Source organism: Periplaneta americana, chromosome 16 (genome assembly GCF_040183065.1).
Source record: "Periplaneta americana isolate PAMFEO1 chromosome 16, P.americana_PAMFEO1_priV1, whole genome shotgun sequence".
NCBI lineage: Eukaryota > Metazoa > Arthropoda > Insecta > Blattodea > Blattidae > Periplaneta > Periplaneta americana.
This window is the reverse complement of record NC_091132.1, coordinates 19,822,205-19,846,870: the sequence shown is the minus strand read 5'-3', so window position 1 is coordinate 19,846,870 and position 24,666 is coordinate 19,822,205. Positions and strand designations below refer to the sequence as shown.

The 24,666-nt window shown below is 33.9% G+C and overlaps 1 protein-coding gene across 1 annotated transcript; it reads left to right on the top strand.

Moving 5' to 3' along the window:
• The first annotated feature begins 538 nt into the window (after positions 1–538).
• Positions 539–24,297, top strand: ida (anaphase promoting complex subunit 5 ida). Its single transcript, XM_069812764.1, has 13 exons — positions 539–773; positions 1,300–1,400; positions 3,090–3,303; positions 4,112–4,340; positions 7,441–7,636; positions 9,345–9,532; positions 12,628–12,742; positions 13,296–13,424; positions 13,988–14,224; positions 17,472–17,665; positions 20,429–20,711; positions 23,167–23,424; positions 24,045–24,297. The coding sequence occupies exons 1-13, from the start codon at positions 647–649 to the stop codon at positions 24,162–24,164; spliced, it is 2,391 nt and encodes a 796-aa protein (XP_069668865.1). The 5' UTR covers positions 539–646; the 3' UTR covers positions 24,165–24,297.
• Positions 24,298–24,666: the final 369 nt, after the last annotated feature.

Genomic DNA, 24,666 nt, shown 5'->3' with positions numbered 1-24,666 from the left:
GACTGGTCTGAACCTCATGTTATATTGTGATCAGGGGTGATACCAACAAAGCACCAGTTATGAGGTAAGCTAGGAGATAATGGGGTAGGGTGGCCAGCTCCTTTCCCCCACCATTGCATATATCACCGTTTAGAGCTACATACTACACTAATCAGAGTTTATATAAAGTTGAATTTATCCCATTTTAATACTGTAATAATGTTCGAAATTACTGAACTTAAAATTAAACTTTCGGTCATAAGTTCGTTTTTATATTGACTGGCACGGAATTTTTGTACAGTACTGTACGTGCTGCTCGCGACAAGACTTACACATTATGTACAGGGATACCCGCTACTGGAAGAAAAACAAAATATAATAATAGTTATTAGAAATATACATAATAGTTTATATATTAGTATCGTATATTTAATATATTGTTATGATTGTATAGTAAAATTATTCGACGCATTGCTGCAGGAATCCGCACCGAAACGATCTTCAGCCGAATTTGTAGCGGATTTCGTGTATCAGTAGTTGGGCACACTGGCATGTAGACAGCTGTTTGTTTATTTTACCGGTTTATTGAAGGATGTTCTGAGTTCATTGCTTGGATGTAAGATGTGGAGACGAATTTGAAGTTAATAGATTTTATGAAGGAACTAAGATGACTGCAGCTAAGGATATTTTAAACTTTGGTGTAATACAAAGAAAGTCGAACAAAGATAGCGTCACTCCACATAAAATTTCCGTCGTTTTGTTAGTGAGAGAGTTCTGCCTCCTTAAAGCCAAAGGTTTGTGTTTATAAATTATAATAAATGTAATTAACAAAGTAGTGTTTTTATTTGACTAAATTGGATTTTAAGTATTTCGTTACGTTGAATTCTTATGTTTATTGATAGAATTACAAACGGCGATCGCCGGGCCCTACCATATCGACTCCTGTGTTTAATGATTACACTGAAAATTGCATAAATAATTTAGGTGTCAGTCAAATCATATCATTTTTTCTGTGGTGGGCTGAAACCTTATCATCCCCCTTCCCTCATAGACACTCGTAACGAATAAATTTCAGAACACGGATTCCTTCCTTTCCCTCTTTAAAATTTCAACCTTGTGCACACAGAATAAATTATTGGCACTGAAAAGTGCCTTTTCGTAAGGATGATGATGCGCATTTGACAAACGCAGACAGATCTGCTCTTTTTAGTATTTTAAAGTATAATTGTCATATTTAATTTTCCTCTGATCTCTACATTGCATACAAGTTCTTCTGTGAGAATTGGTCTTATGAAATCTTCTGTACTTTGTGTTATCCAGCCAGAACGGACCAACTCCTGAAATTTGAAGATGGCAGTCTGTTCAGTGTTGAGCCACAGCACCGGCGAGATTTTAACATGCTGGTATTAAGGCTAATTCAGGTAAAACTCATTTGATTTTGCCTGTATGTACAGTATGATATATTTTAAATGGTTTCATAATGCTCTGTACCTGTAATGTTAAATTTGCCTCATTTAATGATCCATTTCTCAGTATTTACTATATGATGGAACCCGCACTTTTTAACACGTGTTCTAACAATATTTCTCCAAGTTTTTAACAAGAGCTTTCTGTATTGTTATTGAAATTATGTTAATTTTTTTTAATTAAATTCGTCTCATAATTTTCTTCTTTCAAAATAGTGGGTGTAAGAGCAAATCCTTGTGTTGAAATTGAGAACAGTGAGTAAGGTACATAGGCGATAGGTTGCGATAGGCATAGATTGCGATAATCTGTTTGATAGAAGCCGAAAAGTTGGGATACACATTGAGTCCCAGTGAAGGTTCTCTCTCCACTACTGCCACTGCTTAGCCTACATCTGCGAACTCATGGTGTTTTGTCAGATTAAAATTTATGTACTCTGTTATGTTAATAGCATTCGGTACTCACATAGCTGCTGGAAGTATTGCTCATTTTGTGTGATACGTAATTCACATCACATCATTCACAGAACCTATTCCAGTAAACCTGTTTGCAAAATGTAGTATTTTTCTACACAAAACTGTCTCGCAAGGGAATTTATGTTAAGTAAATAAATAAATAAAATAACACAACTGTGGGAAAACTTGCCAGTAATCATATCAGCAAAAGATTTAATTTTACGTAGTTTCAGAAGGCCTGTAAATGTCTGAACAATAATAAAATTACGTTCATTAGTCCAAAAGGCAGAAAACTATGCTGTTGTATACTATATGTAGCAATGTCCAAAGATTCTTCAGCAAAACAACTTATAGATCACAGCAATCTAACATAATGTACTGTAAATAAAATTCACTAAACTTAAGCAATGGTATATGAAACCAAATAGTATTATTAGCCAACAATATTTGTAAAACTATGCGAGATAATGAATTTGAATAAAAAGTAATGGGATTTGTTTAATGGAAAGTGATGATTTACACATGATCATGATTTTTTATTGTTATTATGTCTATGAAAGATATATCCCATGAAGTCACTCTACCTTATGTCGTTATCTCTGTATGATCATAATTCTGAAACATGTTTTAATATCCATAGTGTCCTGATCTGGAACTGTATAATCTGAAACTTCACTGACACAACACACTTCATTGACACAACACACTTCACTGATACAACACTTCAAATAAAATATCAATTACACCCTTTAAATACTATGCATAATATGAGGCCTGTCTAAAAAGTATCCGACCTTTAGCCAGAAAAAATATTTCAAATACCTGACGGGGTTGGGACCTAATCCCCTTCAAAGTAGGCCCCTTGTGCTTGCACACACTTAGCCCACCGATCCTTCCACTGCCAGAAACACCTCTGGAAGTCTTCTTTTGGAATGATGTTCAGCTCCGTCGTCGCGTTCCGCATTATCTCTTCTCTACTCTCAAAACGGGATCCTTTCAGTGGTGTCTGATATTGATACTGAATTTGAATAAAAAGTAATGGGATTTGTTTAATGGAAAGTGATGATTTACACGTGATCATGATTTTTTATTGTTATTATGTCTATGAAAGATATATCCCATGAAGTCACTCTACCTTATGTCGTTATCTCTGTATGATCATAATTCTGAAACATGTTTTAATATCCATAGTGTCCTGATCTGGAACTGTATGATCTGAAAGCTATACTCACATCAGGAAAGTATAATCTCCTGAGTGCTCATATACAGAACTTTGAGAAGAAGCTGTTGGAAGTTGATCAGAAAGGTGTGGGGAGCATTCTTGACCTCATGCTAAGTTTGGGACGTTTAATGGTGGAACCTTCTCACATGGTTCCTCCTATTGTACATAAAAGCAGTATTATAGGTAAGACACCACCTTTATTATAAAAGCTTAACATATAGACACTGTTTGTCAGTTACTTAATAAATCTGATGATTGATGGTCTTGCAATTGGATTATGGAAGACATATTTGTACATCTGGATGTCACTAATCTTAATGTGCCATAGCAAAGGGGAAGTGATATGAAAAGGGAGATTTTCTGACATAGAAAATTGTCCCCTATATTTTTCAGGAAAATTTTTCATCTGACCAATATGGAATTAGGATTTCGAACTATTTTTTAGTGCAATTGATTCATGCTGATCGATTTAAGGGGAAACTGTTGGTGACGCTGACTAAATAAAAGAACGACCATGTGATAAATTGATAGTGATAAATAGAGCTGCAAAAATTATCGCGATGTATGACTGTGATTGGTCGGAATTCAAAATTTCACTACACTTCATTGGTCGAAAATGGAATAATGCCTTATAAACGAAATAGTCCTTATAAATTAAATGTGATATATCTGAGGACCACTGCCAACTTGCCCCACTGTCGAAATTGGAAACTGGCAGCACAAAATTATGAATAGATGGAGGCAGAAACTTTGAGAGGTCAAAGCTCAAACCTAGTTATGACATTGGATGGATGGATGGATATCTGAGAACCAAGAACTAACTCAAAGTTTTAATTGTCACATCCGTTTTCTGCATAAAGAAATGAATAAGGATTAGCTATTTTCAAGTCAGAAAGATTTACATTATGCATGGGATATCATGAAATATTAATTAACTTAAGTTTTCAACATGCAGACAGTACTTTTCTACAAGAAATGTGTTGATTTTCAGGTCTGTACATCCGGAGAATTATGATACTTTTTGACAAACTCTCATTTTCCCAAGTTGTTGCGATATACCAGAATTTTAAACTCTACTACGCGAAAAGTCTAGTGAAACAGACAGCAGTTGTTGACCCAGTGGATGAAATTACTAAGTCTGCAAATGATATGGAGTTCAGTTTATGTGATGAAACTCCAGAGCCACCACCGAAAGAAATTCCTATCAAGGAACTGGCCAGGTAAAGGAATAGTACATTATGCAACGAGTCTATAATGATAGTAATTAAGACGCAAGTATGGATGTTTATGAAATGAGCGCAAGCGAGTTTCATAATATTCATATGAGCATCTTAATTACCATTATAGGCAAGTTTCATACGACTTTTTATGCTCGACCATATTTCTAACTTGAAATTACCGGTATTCAGATGTATACATTTTATTTGTATCTGACAAGATCGGAAGTGACCTTGTTCTAAGTCGTGAATTGTGAGATGTGCGCAGACGCGAAAGTATTTATTTTTTCTGAGGAACAATAATGTCATTGACCTTGATGTAATCCCGTTAAACTTGATATAACCTTGATTATTGAATTCGACATTGAAAAACGAGATGACAAATTGAATTTATTTGAATATTATTTACAATTAACGCTAATTATTATAGTAACAGAACATAACCTTCTGCGACAGTATTGGATTTCCAGCCTCCGTGACTTTTCGCTAATTCTCTTTCGATTATATATCCGAGAATAATCGATACTTGCGGTTTTATAATGGTACAAAGCTGACTTGTCATTGGCTGAACACCTGTACTTTAATGAGTAGGTGTACTTTAATGACATGCATTAAAGGACTGCTACCAGGTGTGTAATTATTACATTTCGGCATGGTCGAGCATAAAAATATTTTACGTGGAAATTAATGCATGCAGACATTTTTAAAATAATATTCTGTACTAGACATTCTGAAACTGTTGTTTTTCTTGGCACAGCATTATTTTTTAGTAATAGTTACTTCATACTGACTATTTTTGTGTACTTTTATGGTTGAATGGTTGCCTGCCATTACTGCTTCTTACCTGGAAAGAAAGGAAGAACATGTGTCTGTCTACTTTTGTCACACCTTGTATTAATGGCATATTCTTTTAGAAGGCACGTGAATTCAGCTAATACTCATCTGCATTACTACACTGTTACCAAACTGCTGCTAGTGATAGAGAGAAAAAGACCTTGAGAAGGGACCTTGAATCTACTTCTTCCTGTTAAGAGGTTTATAGTTTTTTTATGCTATATCTTCTTGTGAAGACAGTATATTCAATTGTTGATTGTGAGATAGGTAGATTCCATTTGGATGCCCAATTACTGATATTATTTACAGCTGTTTCTATAACTCTTAATGATTCGTTTGGATCATTGTTCGTAGCACATATTGTAACATCATCTGCATAGATACTTTAATAGATCTATAATGAACACTGATCAAAATACCCTTCATTTCTCGTGAAAAACAACAACTGAATAGACTACAGTGGACTATAGTGGACTTTATGTTGTCAGCAAACAGCTGGATACATTAAGAAGATTGATTGATTGATTGATTGATTGATTGATTGATTGATTGATTGATTCCTGTTAAGACTTGCCATATGTATTTTTTGAGTGATTTTGGTTTGCCCAAGTCTCATTGAGATAGAATATGGACAATTATGACCAGAAGCTCTAAGGTTATGCGTTGTTCTTAAAAATATTGTTATTCTCGTGGCAACTATATCACCCCTTTTTAATAGAAATTTACACCAAGCCCAAGACTTTTACTATCAACCTCATAGAAGTAAAGGAACCATTATAATTTTTTTCCTCGTGATTCAGACAAGTTTTTTTAATAAAATATAAGAGTATTTGAAAAGCAGAAATGTGAAAGTTCACCATTAGTATGAATCGTAAAGTTGGCTGACAAATAAATATATCTTATCAATACAAGAGTATTCACCTTTATCTTACAGTTCAGCCATTGGCGTAGCTCAGTCAGCTAAGAGATCTAATTGCTGATCCGGAGTTAAACTCTGGTATGGGTTTGATTCCCACTTGGTCTGATTACTTGGTTGGTTTTTTCACGAGGTTTTCCCCAACCATAATATCAGGTAATCTATGGCGAACCCTTGGCCTCATCTCGCTATCACCAATCCCATCAACACTAAATAACCTAGCAGTGTTAAATGACCAAGTAAAAAAAAATCATACATTTCAAATATTATATCGCAGAGTACACCTTCTTGGAAGTCATTTTTGTGTTTTCTAGCATGTTTTCCAGAGGATTTTGAATAGGGTTCACCATTTTCTGAGCAAAATATTTTAATCTGTCTTAGAATATGCGACACACTATGCACACTTACATCACATGCTTTAACTGTAAGTTCTCGACTTCGACAAATCACTGTTTTAGCACGCATTTTTTCTGGTAACAATTCCTTGAAGAAAGGACGCACTTTAGAAATAATATTTCTGGCCTGTGAATGCATTATTTTATCCTTGGTGCCTGTATTACTGGTGCTAGGTTTCGAGAGATACATTATTAAATAATAGTGACAGAACACACTATTGCAACGATACACTTAAGTGCAAATATCGTAATACTAAAATACAAACAAACAAACAAACATGAGGCCTGTATTGAATCATCTAAAAACTGTTGTTTGTGATGTACGAGTAAAATATAACCAAATATTGTCACACCGTTCGTGTTACTACAACACTGAACTCAAACTAAAACTCGCATTAGGCCACAACCATGTTTTGACGATCTTTAACTGAGATTCACTTACAGATAAACATGGAACAAAAGTTATAAAAAAGGGAAGAAAAATGAGAGGATCATTTGCATATTGAGAAGTTAATGATACCCAGCATTTCTCCAACAAACGATAACTCGAGCTGTATTTCTGTGCTCTACGTATAAGTATCGGACTTCGACAGTCAGGTTCAAAAATATGTCTTGCTCCATCTTACAATGAAACTTGAAGTGACTAGTTTTTAGTAATCTTCTCGAGCGCAAGAAAAATACAGAACACTGCATTTCATGTGTGCACTACATTTTTCCAGCTGTAAATTGTTGCAATGTTGTCATGTGCCATTAGCTCTTGACAAGATCTGCTTGCTCGTGTCCATATTCTAAAAGAATATGCTGTTTAACGAAGAATGTCACTTAGTCTAGTTGCGTCTAATGTGAATGTGTGTGTCTTTTATACATTGTGTAATAAGAACATATACGCAAAATATGAAAAAGGTAATTATGTTCTGTTAATTTGTGCAGTATAAAAGAATGCTGTCTTATTTTCTAGCCTTGTAGGTGATAGTGCAGGCATTGATGGTGGTGCTAATCCTGAGAGGGTGTGTTGGTCCAGAAGGCAGGCTGAACTCTTCATTGCCCAACAAGCCTCTCTGATGCAAACAAACGAGATGGCTGCACTATCTCCCCCAGAATTGCAGGAACGGATTAGAGAGCTCCTGCGGGCAAATCCAGAATATGCTGAAGCGGTATGTAAAAGTTGTTATATTATCATTGTCTAATGATCGTCTGTGGGGTAATTATTCCATTTTTTTAGAAGTCCAGGATAGTATTTTCAGGTTTATTATTATTATTATTATTATTATTATTATTATTATTGTTATTTTTTTTTATTCTTATCACCATCATCATCGAAGGTCTTCTGTGGGGTAATTATTCCATTTTCTTCCTAGAAGTTCAGTATAGTACATTCAGGTCTATTATAATTATAATTTATTATTATTATTATTATTATTATTATTAATGCTGTTTATCAATCAAAATATTTAATCGATTAACTGAATTTAATCGATAGATTAATTGAGTTTTGATCAAGTTGAAAAAATGTTTTAATAAACTGTAATACACAATTATTGTTAAATTTAACTTGTGTTCGGTGATAAGGATAAATATTAAATATTGTATATCTTTATATATTGTATCGTTATATTACAAAACTATTTTAATTACTTACTAACATATTTATTATAAGGCTTATAATTTATTGTGTCAGTTTCTCCGGAAATTTTTGAGACAAACATAAATAACAAAAATTATGAAAACTCACCTAGTTAATACTGCTTCATCCATGATTTTAAACATGAGTGCATTCACATGCTGCGAATTAAGTGCTGCTCTACATTTACTAACAATGTTTCCTGCATCACTAAACACGAAAAAACTTTTTTTTCTGTCAAGCACTTCTCCACGATCGTTCAATTTAAATCCAAACGTTTCACCGAGTTTTCCTTTCAAATTCTCATATGACGTAATGGAGTTTACACTTTTCATAAACCACAGAAAACTAATATTTTTTCTTTATCAAACTAAACACACAACCTTCATATACAAACTCGGTACAGAAACTGCAACTGCAAAAGTACAGCGGTCGAAACAAGACTGGCCCCTATTGTACTCGAATTACCAGATTTTAGAAAGAGAAGAAGGTAGTTACGCTCTCACTTGCACACAGAGTAGACATGGATATTTTATAAGGGATGAGGGGGCCGACTCCCAGAAAAGTATGTATTTCATATGCTAGGAAGATGAGCTGACAACAAGGTGGAAGTTCTCTTGGAAAACCACAAAACTTAATAAGGGTTTCGCATTATGTTTCAACTTTCAATAGAGGGAGACTAGGTCACTGTCCTCATATCTCCATCTCTTTCTGAAGTGTTTGTGCAAAGATTTTTCTTATGCTACCTGGTTTACAGTTAGAAAATAACAGTACTATTGGCTTTTAAGTAAGCAATTTCGGAGAGAGAAAAATTGTCGGAATTTTTAGTACGTGTTTGTATTAACAAAATAATAATTAATATCAACTATAACCGATTAATTTTAATTGACTCGATTATTCGATTAAATATTTTTGATAATTAATCTTACAACAGAAATTGATCGATTAATCGATTAAATCCCACAACACTGATCATTATTAATTTTTTATTTTTACGTAGAAGTAAGTCTTTCTTCTCACTAAACATTGGACTGAATTGGAAATTGTCTATCACATAAAAAGCAACCCCCTCTCACCTTGTTCTCCTTATATTTCTCTTGTTTTCATTTTATTTCTAAATTTATTTTATACATGACAGTACTTTGTCAGTATTTTATATGCTAAAGATAAATAAATATATTTATGAACTCTTGTTGAGAATGTTGCATAATCTGTAACTCATACTGTACTCTAATTTGCAGCATTACCTTGGCTACCTAAATTGCTTGCGTGTGAAGGAATTCTGTGGAGCCATAGACAGCTTGTTCCATTGCTTTGACAGAAACTCACTGATACCTGACAGTAAAGTCAATAACCAAGATGAAAAAAGCAGAGGATTTAGATATGGAGCTCTGAATTTGGCAGTACTTCATGCTCAGTTTGGACACAAGTAAGTTATCTTTGCTTAGAGACTGTTTTATTTTAGTCGTCATTTGTTTTATACAGGGTGATTCATTTGCTCTTTCCATTTCAGTGTTACGCAACTCTGTAATTTATAGCATCCCCTCGAAATTGAGGTACCTTTTTCTAAGCGATTTCAATGCAAGCTTAGGTATGAAACTTCCATATCTCTAGCATATTATGTGATCTTTGCATCTTTACCGAAAATAGGCAATTTGTAGAATATTTCTTGATTCTCACATTAAAACAACATACATGGTGTTATTCTCGAATCCTCAACCTTACCATTATTGGCTGCACACCTTAACCAACTTTGCTAGTGTGTCAGACATACTGTTATCTTTTGCATTTCAGATCTGATTTTGGTTATTGTGTTTACAGAATTTATTATGAATTTGCAGGATTGCATAATTATTGTTGTCGTCGTTCAATGGTGATGAGATTTTAATGAACTTTGGCATTTTTTAACAAAAAATAGCAGCAAAACCATGAAATATTATATCTCTGCTGAATTGTGTAACTTTGTATAAAGAAAGTGCAAGTGACTCTCTCGGTATAATTTCTGTTAAAATGTAATGTTTAATTTAATTTCACTTTATTTTCTTTATCTTAGTGTTAATATGTTATAAATTTATGTACAGAGTGGGCAGAAAGTCGCTTTCCCCAAGCACTTCCTTACATTTAATTATACATTCAATTTACATTTGACTGTTCAGTCATTCATTCATTTCATTCATTCATTTATTTTATTCCATAGATCTTACATGAGCAATGAAGCTTTAAGATGTGGAACATGTCAACATTTTACAATATTACAATTACAATTTTTACAAATTTTTATAGTTTTACAATTTAGTAATTTTCTACAATTTTTACAATTTTCTACAATTTTTTTACATTTTGGCGAGATGTAGTGAGATGAGATGAGGTCCGAGGATTCGCCAAAATATTACCCAGCATTTGCCTTTTCGGTGGGGGAAACCTCGGAAAAACCCAACCAGGTAACTAAATCTATGTAGCCTATTACTCTGTGAAAAGATTTATTAAATCTACATACTTAAGACTTCAACAAACAAAATTTGATAACACAATCTCAAGGGAAAAAATGGAACTCTCTGCATCATAACCCACAGTTAATTCCCGATTTACCACGAAAATCGTCTGTAGCTGCATGGCAACAGGCCATGACTGTTTGGTCAAAAACCTGCATAGAATTGGAATATATCAGTCCCCAAACTGCCCATTGTGCAACTCAAACCAAGAAATGGATTCGGAACACCTCAAAATCTGTGCTTCAGTGCCTGACTATGACAATATCTTTGAAAAATATTGGAGTGCAAGAGGTCAAATGACTTTATTGTCAAACGCCTGGCATTAGAAAACAACAACAACATTTGACTACACATTCCTTTACAGATATTACTAAAAATGGATGCCCTGTTTCTCAATACACAATTCACAACGTTTAGGCACTGATTTACAGATGACAGAACATAACTGACGACTTTCATAGATTTTTACGAATGACTGTTAGATCATGTTGAAACTGATGCAGATCCTGCGGTTTCTGAGCAAAAACATCATTTTTCAGGATACCCCACGGCGAAAAATCACATGATGTCGGATCGCATGATCTGGATGGCCATTCTGTTTTGTCAATTCCATGAAATTCCATTCAAAATGAGGTGGTACTCCATCCTGTTGCCATATCAGCTTCATATTGGTAGAATGGGGGTTGTTTTCAAGTTCAGGAATAATCACCTCTTTTAACATCTGAAGATATGTCGCTGGTAGCTGTTCCTTCAAAAAGAATAATACTATGACATCAGCTAGTCTTTTGTTCAAGTTATGACATCTGTATATGTGTATAAGTGTGAAATCTAAGAATGAATATTGGGGAAAGCGACTTTGAACCCACCTTGTATAATTGAACCTATTTTTTTCATATCAGGATTCAGTCTTATCAGGTAGCTGCTGTTAATCCACGATTAAAAGCTGGAAAATGACTTGATAATTCTGAACAACAAGAATGATATATTAATGTCTACTTCTACAACCATAGGATAGTGAACACAGATTATGTTGATATCAGCATTATTATTTACTTGTCGAGACCGTCACTAGAACTGTTGTCTTGGAATGCTCTTAAAGAAAGAAGATTCTTCAACTCTCTCTTATTACTATTATTATTAAAATTATCCAGACCTCCACATTCTTTTACCTAGCAGCATCTCGTTTTGTTTACCTTTCACTACCTTGAACCCGGAAATGTACATTCTCTCTATTCCTCTGCACAGAACATCCTTCTGCTCATCATCTTTCAGCATATCGATTCTAGAATTCTCTCCCTGACCATGTCAGAGACTGTCGGACAATATCAAAATTCAAATTTAAATTAGGAATCACATTCTAGTTCATGGAATTGCTTGTTAAACACCTGTCAGGTTGCACAACTTCGGTTTAACCCATAATATATAATAAATGTTTTTAACTATTGTCAGTTTTATGCTTAATATATCTGTAGTGCTCGGGAAAAGTGACACAAGTCAGTTTCCACAAACCTTTTTTGATAATTTATTGACAACTTACGGAACATCTGTTCGCTTGGAAAAAAAAAATACATAGGAATTCCTCCCATTACAATAATTCATACAGAAAAAAATCAAATCGACATAGACCAGTGTAAGTTGTCAATAAATTATCAAAAAAGGTTTGTGGAAACTGACTTGTGTCACTTTTCCCAAGCACTGCAGATATAATGTATTTATTATTATTATTATTATTATTATTATTATTATTATTATTATTATTATTATTATCATTATTATCATTGCTATCTTTTTTTTTCTTGTATTAGCTCAATGAGAGCTCTCCAGTGTTCTTTGACTTTGATCCTCTATAAGGCTTTAATTTGATTTGTATTATTTTTGTCAGTGTTCGTATTTTTTGTATTTATGTGTGCTGTCTGGCAGGGTGGAAGAGAAGACCTTATGGCCTTTATCCGGTTTATTATTAAGTTTCAGATATTCAGTTTGCTACAGTAATAAATACAAGATTATGAAGTTTTGTTTTGATTTATTCTAGGAAAGAGGCGCTGTGTGCTTTGAAAGAAGCAATTATGATGGCCCATGAAGCTAATGATAACGTCTGCCTTCAGCATGCATTAGCATGGTTGTATAAGTTGAGTGATGAAAATAAGGTATGTTATATTGAATACTCTTTCAGGAATTAAGATGTGTATTTTATATATGTATAGATGTAGCTAAATTCGTTTCATATGATATCGAATATAAATTGACCATTGTTCAACTTTTACTCTATGGCATGAGTTATGCATACATATTAATTCAATCTGATGTTGAAAAGCATATTTCCAATCCCTAACCTCCATAAGGAGAAAGTAGTACATGTTGAATGGTATTTATTATGTTGTTGTATTGGTTCACTGACTCATAAACAATTCATTGTTGAGAGAAATTGTTTACAAAATTAGGAAAAAGCAATATTTTTGTAATTTTACATTTTTAGCAGTTGATAAGAATCAGTGGTTCAAGGAGATTCAATACTGGTACTTACCTTAGGGACTGATGCTATGAAATTCGATTGACTTAAAGCAGTCTATCTCTTTTAAGAAGGAAATTACCGTAAATTAATCTATGCTTGGTAGATTATAAGAACCTTCCTGAATCCTTCATCAGCTATATATATATACACACACGCATGTGGACTAATATTTCTTTGTTTTGTTGCAGGAAATACTGATGGAAAGGTCCATCTCAAAAAGCAGTGATTTAAGTCTGAGCTATCTTACATCTCTGGGAATACAATCTTTTGCACAATATGCTGGAGTCACAGGAGGGAAACCAGCTTTAGTATTTGATGTAAGCACTATTCTTAACATTTTAAATTTTTAGTAAATTTGATATTCACTGCTATTTTTAATACTAACAGAGTAGGAACAGTCATTTTTAGCCATTGAAGAAATATCTGTATCATCAAGTACGTTTATTATTTTTGTTTGAATTGAAGGGGTGAGAATGATATAGTCTTAAGTCACACAGACAAAATTTTACAGGGGAGCGTATTAAAGGTTTAGAGTCCAATGCTATTAGGTGCGGTATCATAATTTCTTCGGTGTATACTTAAGTCATTTGTTGAGTAAATTTTATATTTTACTAGTAGTGTAAGAAATTAACTCGCATAAAAAAACCATTTTTGTTAAAAGTGTAGCTTTGGACAATCTCACTCTCACCCCTTCAATTATTATTAATTCAATTCACGTTGTGACGTAACAAGCAATAATATAATTATTGCTCTTCGACTATATTCCAGCTACAGCTATCAGTACGCCTCTCCTCTATTGTTTTACACTGACAGTTTACCAACATGGAGTACATTCAATAAACACTTAACATTTATAATAATGTCTTCTTTAATATTGCAGCTGTTGATGAAAAGCGATGTGCTGAACTGCCAGCACTCCATGATTGATCTAATGACGAACAGTTATGCTCAGAAAGCTGCTCTCTGGTGTCTATATGGGAAGAGTGAAATGTCTTCTCTGTCTAGTCAGTTGTTGCTGCATCTCAATACCTCGAACCCAACCCAAGGAGTTCAGTCCTATAATGGAGAAGGCACCTGCCAAGCAATTTGCAATGTTGCAAATATGCTTACAGAAGAGGTAATACATTTATTATATTTTTAATCAGGCATTTCAAGGAAATTATAATAGTATTTAATGTCGCTTTACTGTGGCTGTTTAGAGGTGATGGATGAGTTACTTGTATAGTACTTTCCTGTCTTTCTAAACTAGGCAGTGAAATTATTATAATTGTAATTCTTTATTTGAGACAATGGGAGTTGCTGTTCAGAAATGCTGAGGTGTATGTAATTGTAATTCTTTATTTAACATCTTTTTAAACTAGAGGCTGTTGAGAAACTGTGACGTAATAGTGGTTGTAATCTTCATATGACATTCTTTTGTAAGATAATATTAGAAGAAACTAAATTGCTTTGAGAAAATCAGCTGCGTAACCAGCTCATTGGTACTAAATTATGATAAATTGTTACAGTTATTATTAGTACAGGGTGGGCCAAAGAAACGGAACTTTTTAAATAGTGAAATGAAATTTTATATATTATATTTAGAGCCCGGATGTTAGCAAAATGCCTTTTTTAAACAAAGTGTAAGTATAAAGATTTATTAGAGATAAACACGTTTCTACACATTTGGAGATGATAGGCCCAATTTTTATTTTGCCTATTTTAAGGTTAAAAGCCCTTTTTAGCCGTTTTACGTCGTTATTGTACATTTTCTATATTTTTAATGCATTTAAAATAAACCGCACATAAATTATATCAGCAAACAAAAAGAACGGTTATGCAAATTAAAAATATATATTCACCTCACACAAATATTTGTTGAGAATCTTATTCTCCAGCAATACATATGTTTCCAAAAATTTGTAAACTTTTCTTCCTTACCGATTCCATCTTTTATGTCACTTACAAAGATGTTTGAACAGTATAGCCCTCAGTACTCAGGTCACTTCGGGGTTTACCAGCAAAAGAAAGGGGATGAGGGAAGTATTAAAAGCAAGTCTCCAGGTCCCATTACTGTTGTTGCTTGCATGCACAAGTCACACGTACTTTGAAGTCTCTAATCCCTTCTCACACCCCTCTTTTTGAGACAACACAGTCGGTTTTTCCCGATCTCTGAAAGATAGTAGAGACAATCCTTCTGAAATATGTTGTTTTAAGTTTGCTCCAATCACTTCAGTAGAAGTAGATAGATCTTTTTCCACCATGAAAAACGTTCTCTCTGACAGGCGGCTATGACATTTGACAGCTTAAAAAAGCATCTTGTTGTGACATGTAACCAAGGAAAGTGAGTACTGTATGGGATAGTTTATTAAGTATTTGTCTATTGTTTTTGTCTGTTTCTATGAATAATAAATGCCTATTTCACTGCCTATTTTTACAATTTTAGTGCCTGCTTATTTTAACCAAAATAAATACCTAAACACCTGCACTCTAATTAATTATATTAAATGAACTTTTATTGTATGAAAATATAGAATAATATAGTATGCCATTTGCATGTAACCAAAACTTCTTGAAAATTACATCCTTCAAATTCCCTTCATTAACGTGCATACATTGTTGAAGTTTCTTATTACACTCTGCAACATTTCGACTGTAGATTTCTTCTTAGATACCCCATGAAAAGAAATCACTTGACCTTAAATTGGGGGATCGTGCAGGCCAAAGCGTGTCTTCATTTTTCAATATGACATGATTCCCAAACAAATCTCGCATTTCCGTCATAAAGATGGCTGCAGTATGTGCTGTTGCACCATCTTGCTGAAACCAAGTTGATCTGTTGATACGAAAATTTCTTCTTCTCAATTGACCACTTAAAGAATTTTAAATCACCATCACATAACGAACTGCATTAAGAGTTGCGCATGGCCATTGGTAGATTTTTCTTTACCTGGAGGTTTTTTCTTTAGTATTGAGCTTGTTTGTTCTAAATTGCGAACCCAGATTTTTTGGTCGCATGTGAAGAGGGCACAGGATGACGACGAAGGAGTTGAAAATGGCGACGAAACTCTCTATGAGCAGCTTCTGTTCATTGACCATTTAGATAATAAGATTTTACAAGAAGAAATTTTGGGAGACGAAGGAGAAAATATCGGTAGATTGGAAGGAAAATCGGTATTTTGTAATGTCAAAATTAAAAGCAAGCTCATGTCACAAGTGATGCTATAAAAATTATTTGTATTTTTTATTTAAAAAATCTCTATTGTATTTGGTACCATAGTAAGTAATAATCAATATAACTTCCCTTTAATTAATACTAAAATCGAAGTGTCATTGCTACAAATAACACAATATTGTTATCAACATATTATTTTGTTCTGAATTCGTTCAAATCAATTGCTTTCAACATCACTGTCCTCTTTCTTTGAACCATACAGACACAATTCACTTTTTGGCATTTTATTAATCAGTGTTTTGCTTACTTTGAAATTGAAACAGTCGCTTTTGCAATTCCTGATGAGCTTTTGATGCACTGTGTTTCATAAGGACATCTTTATCGGAATCTATTTTAATGTCTTTATCCCACTTTTTGCAATATTTCCCCTTTCTGCTTGGTTTTAACCACCCCTTAAAATCAGGAATATTTTCCCATTCTCCTTTATAGGACTGGACATACTTTAATTTCTTCTGCAAATTACTAGGCCTAGCTGATGCTTGGGAAAAATCACTATCCTAGTCACTGTCACCCATTCCGATTTGCACTTCCTTCACCCGACCTGAAATTCTTAGTACCTAATGTGATGTAATTATGAATGGCTGAATGAAAACGACTATTGGACTACAGAAACAGAAGGTTGGCTTATCTGCGTTTTAAAATAACAGTTTTTCATTGTTAATGAGGAGCGAGAAAGGGAAATATTGAAGAGCCGAATATAGAGATTTATATTTCCATTGTTAGAAGGCAATTAATTAAAGAAACTTGTCACTTTTCCATTCGCTTAATTTTTACGGTATTCATTGTTGACAGTGCTTTGTCGATGTTATGTATAGAATATTTTCTAAGCGATCATATCTGACGTTGGTTCTGTAATAAAGATTAAAATTAAGAAAGTTGGAAAATAATCCGTAGAAATTAAAATGTTTCGGTAGATCGGTAGATAATATGTGATTTCGGTAGATCTACCGAAAAATCGGTAGGGTTGACAGCACTGCATGGGAATTCTTCCTTTCTACCTTCATATGTATGTGACGTACTTCTACACTATATAAATTATTGTATTTATTAAAAAATATATATAACATGCTTCTACTATGTTAACAAACATCGGTTTTACATAATGGAAGATAATTTCGTTCACATATTGTCTTCTTTTTTTTTTTTCTAGGGTGACTATAATCTCGCATCTTTTGTTCTGTTAAAAGCTAGAGAAAGATTTCCACACGAACCAGTCTCTCATGCTTGGATCTTCTGTGAGCAGATCCTCTCTTTTACTAAAGCCATGCATCACAGTAAATGGCAAGAAGCTGAAAATGCAGTGGAACGGTTAGCAGCAATTGATAAATGGGAAAGCCAACTGAGGTACTTACTTGGGTTTGTTTTATATGGATGCATAATTTATATTATTTATCTCTTTTTATCCTATATCCTTACTCTTCATGGGCTCATATGCTATTGCCAACTTCTGTGTATGCACTGCAGCCAACTGACTGAAGATTGCACTATAGTAGGGTGACCAGATGTCCCATTTTTAACAGGATTGTCCCTTTTTCGGCCTCTTGTCCCACGTCCCAAGAGAAGTATAATAGGAACACGAAATGTTGCTTTTTTTTTTATCATGTCCATTTTCCTATTTGTCTTAAAAAATAATTTGTGTTTGGAATCTCGTTATCCCGAAATTCCTTAAAAACATTCAAAGACATTCGAAAATTAATATCGCTAGGGGGTTTTTTGAGATCTCAGGCAGATAGATAAATAATTTTTATATTTTGCACAAGATGGCAACGTACTTCATACTTTAGATGGAAGTCCCCAAATTTTGAAGGAATATTGCAATAAACCACAGTCAGGTCTTTATTTCAAGCTCATCCAAAACCAATTTAAACTTAAACTGTGCACTAATGTCATTAAAAAGATGAAAGAGGAATATATGAGGTGCTCAGCGCACAAATGATCCAACCCACAAAATTTGCATATAGAGTTTATTGCTGTAGAGAGTACCTCATATTGTTCTGTAGAGTGGTTAAATCAAGAAGTGAATTCGGAAGACCTCAAAATCTGTGCTTCAGTGGCTAGTCATGACAATATCTTTGAAAAATATTGGAGTGTAAGAGATCAAATGACTTTATTGTCAAATGCCTGGCATTATAAAACAACAATAACATATTGTTCTTTTGAAAGAGCAAACCAAAGTTAAGAACTATGGCACTTCAAATTTTGTTGATTGTACTGTGGTACCGTGTGTATATTATTTGTTGTATATAGTAACTTTTTTTTAACTTCAATAATTTCTTTGTGTTTATGATTTTGGAACTGAGTGATACATATATTCCTTGTGGAATTGTATAAGCATAGTTGGTTTCTTGAGTTTGTTGAATGGTACATTATTTCTAAACACAGTTGCAGTATATGAAAGCTAAAATCTCAGGTGGACGGGCAAAAAGGCTTAACTTACTCTGTGCAAAATTTACAGGAGAAATTTTCAAAGATTTAAGCAACTGCTGTAAATCTGAAAAGTGACATGTTTCGACTATTTCATGATTTTCTTTGTTATTGACGTCACTGGTTTTAGGGTCTCTTTTAGGAAATGGGTTTATTTATTTTATTGGGTTATTTTAAACGCTTTATCAACATCTAGGTTATTTAGCGTCTGAATGAAATGAAGGTGATAATGCCGGTGAAATGAGTCCGGGGTCCAGCACTGAAAGTTACCCAGCATTTGCTCGTATTAAGTTGAGGGAAAACCCTGGAAAAAACCTCAACCAGATAACTTGCCCCGACCGGGATTCGAACCCAGGCCACCTGGTTTCGCAGCCAGACGTGCTGACCATTACTCCACAGGTGTGGACGAAATGGGTTTAATGAAGGAAATCTGTTGTTGTTGTTGTTGTTATCTAATGCCGGGCTTTGGCAACGAAGCCATTAGCGTTCTTGCTGTCCAATATTTCTCTGTGGTGGATCCATCAGGTAAAACTTCACAGGTTATGAGATGATCTTCAGTTATTTCTTCTTCTTTGTTGCATAGAGGGCAATTTGGATTTGTGTAAATTCCTATTTTATTCAAGTGTTTGGCCAAATAATCGTGTTCTGTAAGCAGTCTGAATTTTGCTACTGCAGATTTACGTGGGATTTCTGGAATAATTTGTTTTTTTTTATTAAAATGCTCCATTTTTTAATCTTTGGGTTTGGTACATAGTGCTTGGTTTTGCTTGATTTTATATTTATTTTTAATTAGTCTTTTGATGGATGTAAAAGGTAGGCTTGTATTTGTATTCTGAATTAAATTGGATCCTTTTTTGGCAAGAAAGTCAGCAGTTTCATTTCCAGCAATTCTGCAATGTGCAGGTATCCATTGCAATTGAATTCTTTTCTGTAGTTTTTGAAGTTGTTGGATCATTTTGTGACATTCTTTAATTTGGATTGACATCATTTTATATGAATTTATTGCATATAATGCTGCTTTAGAATCAGAGAATGACAGCATTTTGAAATCTATCTATTCTGTATAGTAGGTGTTGGAGTGAGATATGAATAGCCATTATTTCCGCATCAAAATTTGTTGTATGATGTCCTGCTGGTTGATAAACTGAGAATAACGCACACGTAATTCCTGATCCTGAGTTGTTATCGATAGTAGACCCATCTGTGTAGATATGTAACCATTCTTCTGGTGGGTATCTATTGTTCACAGCTTCTAATGCCAGCGGCTTTTAGTGCAGGTTTGGAAGTTTCAGATTTTGTAATTGGTTCTTCTAAATCTAGTTGAATGTTAATTGGTTCGAAGGTTAGAGGGTTTTCTCTGCTTAAAATGTTTTCTTTAGATTTAGGGAGATTCAATTCTGTTTTTATTTCCGTGACTTTGGACAGGAAACTTGTTTGTGTGTGAAATCTTATATCACAAAAAGTAATGACTTAAGCCTTTGCCCACCACCGGAGAAATATATTGTGGAATAACTCAGCATTATCTGATGTAAAGTCAAAACAACTTTGAATTAAACTTTATTTTTTTCACTATAACGTACTTTCAAAATAAAGTGTATTTTTTGGGGGCACATTGTACTGAGATTTCACTATACCTTAGTACTTTCATATGTGATAATATGAAGCAATTGTTTGATTGAGCAGGAAAGCTGAGCTGTGTGTTGCGATGGGGGACTATCCCGGTGCTGCTACGCATGTGCACAACGTGCTGGATTACTGCAGACAGCGAGCCGAAGCTGAATGCATATGCCCTGCTTTGCGAGTGAGGGCTCTGATCCTGGCGGCTGAACTGCAGTGCTGCTGTGCGGTCGCTACAAGTGCGCCGGCCGGATCCATCTCTCTGCTCACCACGGCCCTGGCTCTGGCACAGTTGCATTATCTGGACTATCTGGCAGCTCTGGTCAGCCTGCACCTAGCCAACTTGCAGGTACTTACAGCTCAAATTTGTAAAAGTTTTGTAAACATTGAAAAATATTAGTGGTTTTTAACGAGATTCTAAATATGTTGCTTTCTGGCTAAATAATCAGCAATAATGTGGAATCAGACCATTGAAGAGGAAGTTTTAAACCTAATTGCTTCTTTTAAATCGAGAAAAATTCGTTCCGGCACCGGGATTTAAATGATGATAATACACATTGGCTACTTCACAGTAGTCGTGTAATATTCAATGAGGTAGGCGAGACCTCATATATAATGAATATGTGATGTATTAACTGTTAGCAGTTGCCACAAACTGATGTTGAATATGGCCATAATAGTACATTATGCAACGAGCCTATAATGATAGTAATTAAGAATCGAGTATGGATATTTATGAAATGAGCGCAAGCAAGTTTCATAATTTTCATACGAGCTTCTTAATTACCATTATAGGCGAGTTTCATACGACTTTTTATGCTCGACCATATTTCTAACTTGAAATTACCGGTATTCAGATGTATACATTTTATTTGTATCTGATAAGATCGGAAGTGACCTTGTTCTAGGTCGTGAATTGTGAGATGTGCGCAGACGCGAAAGTATTTATTTTTTCCGAGGAACAATAATGTCATTGACCTTGACGTAGTCCCGTTAAACTTGATAATATTATAACCTTGATTATTGAATTCGACATTGAAAAACGAGATGACAAATTGAATTTATTTGAATATTATTTACAATTAACGCTAATTATTATAGTAACAGAACATAACCTTCTGCGACAGTATTGGATTTCCAGCCTCCGTGACTTTTCACTAATTCTCTTTCGATTGAATATCTGAGAATAATCGATACTTGCGGTTTTATAACGGTACAAAGCTGACTTGTCATTGGCTGAACACATGTAAGCTGAGTTATCATTGGCTGAAGACCTGTACTTTAATGAGTAGGTGTACTTTAATGACATGCATTAAAGGACTGCTACCAGGTGTATAATTAGTACATTTCGGCATGGTCGAGCATAAAGTCATTTAAATATGCGCTCCTGCATGTATGACTTACATTGTCTAAAGTGCAGATAGTAAGGCCGTAAAACATTACGAGAGGAGTTCGGCCGGCACCGTGGATCGTGTCACGGCATAGCTCAGTTGGAAAAAGCACTCAGCGCGCAGAGCTGAGAAGTCCCGAGTTCGATTCCCGGTGCCGGAACGAATTTTTCTCGATTTAAATGATGATAATACACATTGGCTACTTCATAGTAGTCGTGTAATATTCAATGAGGTAGGCGAGACCTCATATATAATGAATATGTAATGTACTAATTGCTTGTGTTGATATATGAGTAGCTTAATATCAAAGACGGACATCTGACCTCAATCGAAATTTAGATAGCCGTGTTTTTTAGACAATTTTTCATGCTCTTTCCAGTTATAGTGAAACCATATGCAAACTCTATCACTACATTTATAAAATAAATTGTGTTAAATATTACAAAGAACACTGTGAATTAAAAATTGCCTCTAGATCAAAACTATGGAGACGACAGATGTCAGTCTTTGATATTAAGCTACTCATATATACCCATGCACAACATAGATTTAGAACTAGTAACTGCTAATATTTTAAGAGAGATCTGCATCTATGTTCATAATGTAACTATTGCAGTTATTCTTCTGGTTGTGGCAGAATGAATAAAAACTTGTTCTGAAATGGGATCGAAATGTAAAAACTAATTCTATAAATAATTAATTTTTCTGACAAAATAAATTTTCATTTTATACAAACTACATTATTTCATAGAAGAATATTATCGAAATGATAGCCGTCCAAATCTTGGATTTAAAATATCGGCATCCTAATCAATTCAAATGAACAAAAAAGAAAATGTAAATTAATGTTAAAAAAAAATACATAATGAAATTTTTAAAAAAGAATATTCTGCGACAAGATTTGGTAGCTATCAAAACAATAAAAATGTATTGAAAATAAATAATATACATTGAATACTATAAAGATGAATAGAGATGGTGATTGATGATGTTCAATGAAGATTTTAAAATGGTTGATGCAATTGTCTGAAGATTATTATCAGGAACCTTTAATTTTGTTCTACATAAATTTAAAAGATCACGGAAAAAATCGCCAAATTTTATTCGGAAAAAGTTCTATTGTAATTTGTTGATTCAAAAAAACTTGTTTTGTTTGTTCATTTGGTTTAATAAATATCATTACGTTTCATGTGCATTATAAATTTGATGAATTCCATTTAACAGTCCATGAGAAATTGCTGTATGCAGATAATATACCCAAAACCATTTTTCAGTATCAAAATGCCAAAAGTGTATTTTTTCATGTAACTGTTGAAACGGATTTTCTGTAGTGCCACAACAATTTCTCTTTATACGTCATATATTATAGTGAAGGAAGTAAAATTATAATTTATTACTGATGTTTTGTTTCAGTTGCAGATGGGTTTACCTTCTCAAGCATTGAAGCTGATTAATCAATCTCTTAACATAATATTGTCTCACGGAGGAAATTATGATCAAGGAAGAGCACTATTATTGTACGCTAAATGTAAAGTTGCAGCAGCTGTTGGACAGGCAACAGACATGAGGAAGGATATCTTGTGTGAGGCCATTGATATGCTCAATAAAGCGAAAATGAGTTTTGAGAAGATAGAATCCAATTGTAGAGTGAAAGATGTACTCTACCTTCAGGTAAATATAACTATTCTATTGTTTTAAAATAAATAATTCTCGTTATCCTTGTGATTTTGGGTTACTTGTTTGTGTAGAATCAATAACGAACTTTTCTCATTCATGGTCACCTTGCATGATTATTTCGATGCCTACTTCATAGGGTGCCAATAACCTGTTTCTTTGATTCTTGATACTTTCGATGGTGCCAAAGGTCTAAAAGTTAACAGTATAAACAAAGGACAGTCAAATCACAGTAAACAAAAGAAGTGTTTTACTCGTATTATTTGTTAGACCTACACTTTTCTGTTTTCTTGATGTAGCAAAAAAAAATTTGTATAGAAGTATCTGGTGTGGGTACTTTTTGAAAAGCTCTTAACGAACATTATTAAAAAATATATAAATATATTGGGTGTTCCATTTAAAATAAGAATGTTGGACTTACTTCCGGTTAAACCAGAAGTAGAAAAAAGTTCTTAGTATACGACTATCCCCACACATTGAGTTTCATGTCAGTGAACCACATGCTTAAAAAGTTATTTAGGTGGTGCGGGACTTTTAACTAACTCTGTATGATAAAGTACATCTTGTATATTGTATTAAGAATAATGTACAAACTAATATTTCCTGCTTTATTTCAGGGTCTTCTTTGTAATGAACTTGGAGATGTGGCAGAGAGAAATAGGTGTGCCCTTGAATTTCGGCAGTTAGACGAACAATATCCAACAAAAATTCCAACAATGTTACTTACTCATCTGTGATAAAACTTCATGTAATATTTTGTGAACAATACCTATTATCGTTTGGGCACTACGAAGATAACAATCTGCTGCAGAAGGAAATATACATGAAGTATCAAGGAAGCTGTGTATGCATGCATAATCTGAATTCCTTCTCTGTTCTTTCAGCTGTTTGATGTAAGAAAAGAACTATCGAAAGGAAGAGAAAGAAAATAAGTATGAGGAAGAGAGAAGAATAAAAATGAAAGAAATAAAGGGATAGAGAGGGAATAAACACGAAGAGGATAATTTCATGGTTGTAAATACTACTGGGTTCAAAAAGTTCCCAGAATTTTACTACCATTTTTCGTATTAATATATAACAAGGGATATTATAAATTTGTTTTGTTGGTAACATTCATGATGTCATTTCCCTAAAGTTTGTTGATAATGGCGATTGTTGGTTTTGAGTTGTAGGCAATTGTTTATCATAGTGTTTTGTTTGTTCGTCGCATTTTGTGAGTATGTCCACAGAGCAACTTAC